Source organism: Apis dorsata, unplaced genomic scaffold (genome assembly GCF_000469605.1).
Source record: "Apis dorsata unplaced genomic scaffold, Apis dorsata 1.3 scaffold_82, whole genome shotgun sequence".
Classification (NCBI taxonomy): domain Eukaryota; kingdom Metazoa; phylum Arthropoda; class Insecta; order Hymenoptera; family Apidae; genus Apis; species Apis dorsata.
In genome coordinates this window covers 604005-610658 of record NW_006263380.1, presented here as the reverse complement: position 1 = coordinate 610658, position 6654 = coordinate 604005, and the positions used below count along the sequence as shown (strand labels likewise).

General features: G+C 24.6%; 3 protein-coding genes across 8 annotated transcripts in view; 1 reads left to right on the top strand and 2 right to left on the bottom strand.

Annotated features, from left to right (window-relative positions):
* The window catches only part of LOC102673797, a 110959-nt gene extending 108511 nt beyond the window's left edge, over nt 1–2448 (bottom strand). For 5 of the 6 annotated variants that reach the window (XR_421057.2, XM_006610923.2, XM_006610920.2 and 2 more), the window contains exon 1: nt 454–769. Coding sequence is in view for 5 of the 6 variants with exons in the window: in XM_006610923.2 (XP_006610986.1) it covers nt 454–456 (3 nt within the window). In the remaining variant the exon portion in view is untranslated. Of the gene's footprint in view, nt 1–453; nt 770–2428 lie in introns of those variants that run through there. The other variant, XM_031508286.1, reaches the window with a different exon arrangement.
* A 1627-nt stretch (nt 2449–4075) lies between these two features.
* LOC102674427 (transcription factor MafG) lies at nt 4076–5175 on the top strand. Its single transcript, XM_031508291.1, has 2 exons — nt 4076–4282; nt 4563–5175. The coding sequence occupies exons 1-2, from the start codon at nt 4256–4258 to the stop codon at nt 4926–4928; spliced, it is 393 nt and encodes a 130-aa protein (XP_031364151.1). The 5' UTR covers nt 4076–4255; the 3' UTR covers nt 4929–5175.
* LOC102674559 (tRNA (cytosine(38)-C(5))-methyltransferase) lies at nt 4370–6648 on the bottom strand. The gene is made up of 2 exons (XM_006610927.2): nt 6501–6648; nt 4370–6324 (listed from the first exon to the last, which is right to left on the bottom strand). The coding sequence occupies exons 1-2, from the start codon at nt 6556–6558 to the stop codon at nt 5300–5302; spliced, it is 1083 nt and encodes a 360-aa protein (XP_006610990.1). The 5' UTR covers nt 6559–6648; the 3' UTR covers nt 4370–5299.
* Between the last annotated feature and the right edge of the window lie 6 nt (nt 6649–6654).

Here is a 6654-nt window from a genome sequence, read left to right as displayed (position 1 = left end):
ACACACACACACACACAGAATGCTTTACATTTTGCGTTGGTCGAAATTCCTAATAATGAAATATTTCACTTCTATTAATTTCGAACCGAATAATTCGATTTCATTTTCCGAGCAATTCGACTTTTTAAATAAAATTACTCCCACGCGTAGAACAACGCAAGGCAATTACTTATGCAATGCAAATATGAAAAATATGAAAAGAAGAGAGAAGAAAGAAGGACATTCTTTCCACATAAATCATCTTATCTATACCGATAGAGAAAATTTCCAACCATTCGATCGGCTATCTCTTTTTTTATAAATAAAAACATATTTCCATCCCTTGCCGTTCCCATACCGAACCGAATAAAATCATCCCTCGATCTCGAGCTTTCGGAAGTCGCGTGGCAATTTCTCCGCGAGCCAATTTCGAGAATCTTTTTTTCTCGTCGCGCACGTATTTATGATACAGACCATCAGTGTTGTCCGCGTGATAGACAGCAGGACATTTTCTGCAGTTTCGAGTTGCGACGTGTTCCTTTCGTCCCACGTAGTTCCCGGTGGTCCACGATCGGGATAGGGAAGAGAAAACGGCCACCCAAAACCCGTTTACTCGCAATCGAGATTAATTTATCGCGGTTTACTAGACAGATTTCTTCTCTAAAAGGGGGAGGGCAAAAAAAAAAAGCGAGGAAAGATTCGTCGCGTGTCACGAATAAAAATTGTAGCACGTTTATTCAATGCGCGCGTCGCGATGCTCGGCCACCGACTGTCAGCTGCGTCGCGACGGAACGTCGGCGCGATGCCCGAACACGTCCGAGAACGACCGAGAACGTCGAAACGACGCCCGGTGTGTCGACGACGATAAACACGATAAGCAACGCGTAAACTTCAAGGACTATCGCGACCAACAAGTTTTAAGGACTTTAAGGAATCGTCATCATGCTCATCGAATCGACCGGGATTAACTCCTTAGAGGGGTTAATTGGGAAAATAAAAAATTGGGGAGACGCGAAATAATTAAATTACTATATTTTGAAAATGAAATTTAATTCTTTGTTTATTCAATTAAATCATTAAATTGGATTGGATTGGATTTGGATATCGATGAGTTTCTAGCTAATTTACCAAGTTTTGTGGATATTCCATTATTGAAAATGATCTTGGAATTTTGAAGAATTTAAAAAATTTCAAAATGAATTTAAGTGTCTTTGACAGAGAAAGAAGAGAATTATGGTAAAGAGATAAATCGAATCTCAATAAAGAGATTAATAATGACCGTACAGATCAAGATACTGTCTGAAATATTTGGTGTATATTAATGAACTTCCAGCAATGGATAAGCTGTTTAATAGTAAGTACCATGATCTTCCAGAATAATAGTTTTAATTTAGATAATAATCAAACAATAGCTTCAGTTATCTATTCGTTATCTTATATGTTATAACAATTATTCGTTATATCGTATCAGTGAACTAATAATCCTATCTAAAAATCAAAGGAGTTGTATTATAAATTAAATGAAATACCAAATTAAATGAAATACTAATTATGATTGATTAAATTAAGATGAATTATATATTTTTTAAACAAATTGTGTTACTATGAAAACCATCTTCAATTGAAATTACTTTATCAATTTATACATACAAACTTTAAATTTATATCAATACTTTATAGAAATTTCTCTATTATTGTGATATATCAATTAAATTTAAAATCAAATCAAAGCATAAAAGATTTATCCTCATAAGTCTAGAGTTAATCAAACTGTTGAGTTATAAATCTATCAAATAAATCTTTTCATTTGTCGTAAATGTATAATGAAATTTCTTAATAGTATTCTAGTCTAAAATTTATAAATTCATTCAAGATAATATTGTAAAAATTGTAAAAATGATTGGAGAACAAAAATTGATATTTACAATAATAAAATTATATTTCAAAATATATCTTTTCTTTCTATGATATCTTTTAAATTATATCTTACATTCTTCTTCATTATTTTGAGAAACGAATCCCTTTGTCCAATATGCTGCATTGGCATTTCTCCTAAGTTCTCTTAAGAAAATCGTATCCCTGTCCAAAACACGACAAAAGCATTCACAAGTCGATCACTGCAGTTGTGAAGGGAAATACGTAGACATTCGATTAACCGCAATGCGACAAATCATTGAATCGTAAAAAAAAATCAAAACAGATATATATATATATATTTATATGAAAATATAAATGAGATTCATTGTTATTGTTGAGTAAAGTTGATTAAAAATATTTTAATCAAAATTTTCTAAACAAAAATATGAAGAAAAAAATAATAAGAATAACTAAAAATTGATTTAAAATCATTGCATAAACTTTGCAATTTCATTTATTATGAAATTTATAAATATATTTCTTGAACAATAGTTCATTTATATTTTCACTTAACGAATATTTTCTTTCTTACCATTTATAATGACATATCTCTTTGTTCTTTTTCTTTTCTTTCCTTTGCTACTAGTCGTCATCTTCTCAGTTATTTAATTACTGTTCCTAAGAGATAATCATTCTCTGGATCTGAAATAGAAAAAAAATAAAAACTTAATAACCATTAAGTTTTAACCATTTTTCTTTCTTATATAATAAAAATAATAATAAAAAAAAAAAAGATTAATGATTTGATATATAATTTAATATATATAAATATATATAATGTAATATAAATATATAATATATATTATATAATATAAATTTTATAGCATTCCATAATGAAGATATTTCACAATAAAGTATAACTTTTTTTAAATAAATTAAAAATTTAAATAATTTTTTTAAATGAATCATATATAAATTTTTTTATTTCATTGAATTATTAATTAATATTATTCTATGTACAAAATTATGTTAAATATAATCCATTATGAAAAATGCTACAAATTATAAATTAAATCTTACTTCAATTGTTTGAATATCTATATTTATAATATTATAATATGAAATTTTAATCTAATTATTCATTAGATTAAATTAATTTATTGTAAATGTATTTTATTCGTATTAAATTGATTCTTACATTATTATATTATGTAATACTTTTAAAAATTCTAGTTTTTCCTTTTTATTTTACATTATTATATTAATCCTTTTTATTATATTAATATATTTGTAAAGCTATTTATTTTTAATTTATTTTTCATTATGAGTAATAAGTGCTACATTCAATTGTGTTTATTTAATGAAAATTTATTTTATTTGTTATTCTAACTAATACGTAAAAATTCATGGATAACGCCAAAAATGTGACATATAATATATTTTCTTTATTGTATATATTAAATTATTCTTTTTACTATTTTATTTTACACATATGCATTTATAAATAAAACTAAATATAAATTTCACTATTTATTAATATTGAACCAACTAAATACTAATAAATATAAACAAAAAACAAAATTAATATCATTTTGACAATATTTGAATGATTTAAGAACGCCACCTGCATTACTGAAACATCGCAAATACTACGCAAACATTTGAACAAAATTTAACGTTTGTAAAGACTTTGCATGTAATTGTATATAAAATATAAATATTGTATAGTAACAATAAAACAAAAAAATAATTTAATAAAATAATACAATATTTAAAAAATGTAAAATTAATTTTTTAACCTATAGTAAAAATTTTAAAAAAATGCAAACTTAATAAGAATACCATGAATTGAAGGTATATTATTTTTTTTTTATTCACTCTTAATTATAAGAAATTGAAACTAGACACACGATTCATGTTTTCAAATTTTTACAGCAAAGATTAATCATTATGATTCACAAAACCCGCCATATTTGTGTTAAATCTATATACATATAAACGAAAAGTAGCCCTCTATTATGAAATACTACAACTAAAATAAAAGTATATATATATATATCTAGCTTAATATCATGGTGCGCCATCTATAGAATTCAAAATATGAACATAATATGCGATTTCTTCAAAATCAAATATGATTGCTTTATGATTTTCAATAATATAAAGAAAATATTATTATATATTTTCAATGAAATACTAATATAATTTTCATAAATCTATATGAATATATAATAAATGAATGAAAAGATTATGTTTTTAGAAAGATATCTACCATCGTTCCAATGGATGAACTGACCAGCAACAGATTCTACGATGACTAAGCAAATTTTTCTTCAAAGCGTAAAAGCTAGAGTAAAATCAGAACTTTGGTGGTTTTTTGACATTGTAACTTGAAAAATTCAGTTAAAAAGAAATATCCATGGATGGAAAACGATCTATAAAAATGGTACGTTGTTTTCCTGCATAATGCACGATTTTTTCTTATCAATGCGTCATGTTTCTAAGTCTATCAATGACGTAGAAGAAAACAAAGTATCATTTATAAATTCCTTGAAAAAAATATACATTTTTTATAATAATAATAAATTAAGAAACTAATTTTAATAATTATTACAAATCTTCTAAATGAAAAATAAAAATCATAAAATGTCTAAAAATGTAAAAAATAATTTTTATATTTCTTATTTTACATAATTAATGAAAAGATATAATTAATTTTTATACAGGATCCTCTGTCACCTGGACCTTGTCTAGACATTAGTGATGATGAACTAGTAACTATATCAGTAAGAGATTTAAACAGGCAATTGAAATTGCGTGGATTATCTAGAGAAGAAATAGTACGTATGAAACAACGTAGACGGACATTAAAAAACAGAGGGTATGCAGCTAGTTGTCGTATCAAAAGAATTGAGCAAAAAGATGAATTAGAATCAGAGAAAACACAAGAATATCGTGATATGGAAGCTATGCAGGAAGACAATAATCATATGAGAGAAGAAATTGAATCTTGGCATTCTAAATATCAAGCATTAAAAAAATTTGCATTAGAAAAGAAGATTCACATTCCACCTGAATTAGAAACTATATAAAATATTTATTTAAGTATTTTAAAATTTTGTATTAAAATAATAAAGATTGAACAATTATTTGCTAAATATATTATTTCTAAGAATTGATCAAAGTTGTTAAATGAAAATGAAATACAAAAACTATATAAAATATATAGTTAACTATAAAATTGTAAATGCTAGATTGCAATATTTGCAATCAATTACAATAATTGTAAATGATTTGTACTTATATTGAAAACTAAATACACTATATAGCATTTATTTATCTAATGTTTAATTTTTTCATAAATACTTTTAAATTATTAAGATTTTTTAATTCTGTTTTAAAATATAAAAAAATATATTTTTTTTAATTAGAAACATATATGAGGTATATTTACATAAATATATTATGTAATCTTTCTTTCAATATGTAATAAAAATATTAATCTGCTAACCACATATATGTTAATTGAATTTCCCAATAATCTATATTTTTGTTTATCTGTTATATATTCTGGAAATATGAATTCTTCAGGAAAACACATTAATCTACATATTTCTCTAGGTGTAAAATATCGTAACATTAATTTTTCCAGAATTTTTGATACTTCTAATGATTGTCTTTCATATTTATTTGCTTCTGAAAATGCTTCTTTAATTGTTTTTTCTGAATATGGACAATATACAGAACCTGTCCCTTCTACATAGTGGCTATAAGCTTTTGTAAAACAACAAGAACCATTGCTTTGTGATGTTCGTATGTCCATTAACCAAACTCTTTTTTCCAACAATTTTTTAGGAATTAAATATTGTGATCCTTCAACATGCTCTAGAATATTTTCCAATGTATAACAATTTTTATTTGTTTTAGAATCTTGAATATAACTTTTTTCCGCTAATAAATTATATTTACTTTTAGGAAGAATCTTTAAAATAGAATCTGATAATTCAAAATTTAATATAGATTGATCAAAACAAAATTCAAGATTGTTTTTTTTTGCTAATAAATAATATCTATATCTGGTATTTGGAATACCAAATTGACAAGGACTTAGAATTAATTCCTTATAATTAAATCCACTAGTATTTATGCATTTTAATAGAGCATTTCTCATTTCAGACTTTTCAAATCCTTTTACATTTTCAAGGAGAATATATTTTAATGTTTTTATTTGAGGAATCAATGAAAGAATATGAAGCAATGAAGAAGATCTGTTATCCAATATATCTTTTTGAAGTCCTATTCTTGTGTAAGGTTGACATGGAGGACTCATTAAAATAGTATCTATATTTAAATTATTTATCTCTTGTGCAGAAAGTGATTGAATATTACAATTCAAAAGTAATACATTTGGAAAATTATATTTGTATATACTATTTGCAACAGTATTTATATCAACTGCTGCAACAATGTCACCTTTAATACCACTTTCTGAAAATAAAATTTTTTGTGATAATTATATATTTTATTTAAAATATAATAATATTATTTATCATAATATTATTTATAATAATAAAAAATTTTGTTTAAAAATTTTTTTTGAGGTTAAATTTCTTCAATAATATAGAGGTTAAGTTTATTTAAAATATAGTGATACAATAATTTACCTTGAAGAGCATAATGCATTCCACCAATACCACTGTATAATTCTAATACTCTCATCATATTTAAATATTTATATTAATTTTTTCAATATAAGAAACTCTGATATCTCATTCCATGTCACTTCATAATATAATTATATTGATATTTCCTCTTTAT

Bases quoted from the DNA above. Each gene is read 5' to 3' on its own strand.
- LOC102674559 (XM_006610927.2), bottom strand. From the start codon at position 6,558: ATGATGAGAGTATTAGAATTATACAGTGGTATTGGTGGAATGCATTAT. The intron at 6,325-6,500 runs GTAAATTATTGT...TTTTATTTTCAG, and splicing joins AATGCATTATGCTCTTCAAG to AAAGTGGTATTAAAGGTGAC.
- LOC102674427 (XM_031508291.1), top strand. From the start codon at position 4,256: ATGGATGGAAAACGATCTATAAAAATG. The intron at 4,283-4,562 runs GTACGTTGTTTT...ATTTTTATACAG, and splicing joins GAAAACGATCTATAAAAATG to GATCCTCTGTCACCTGGACC.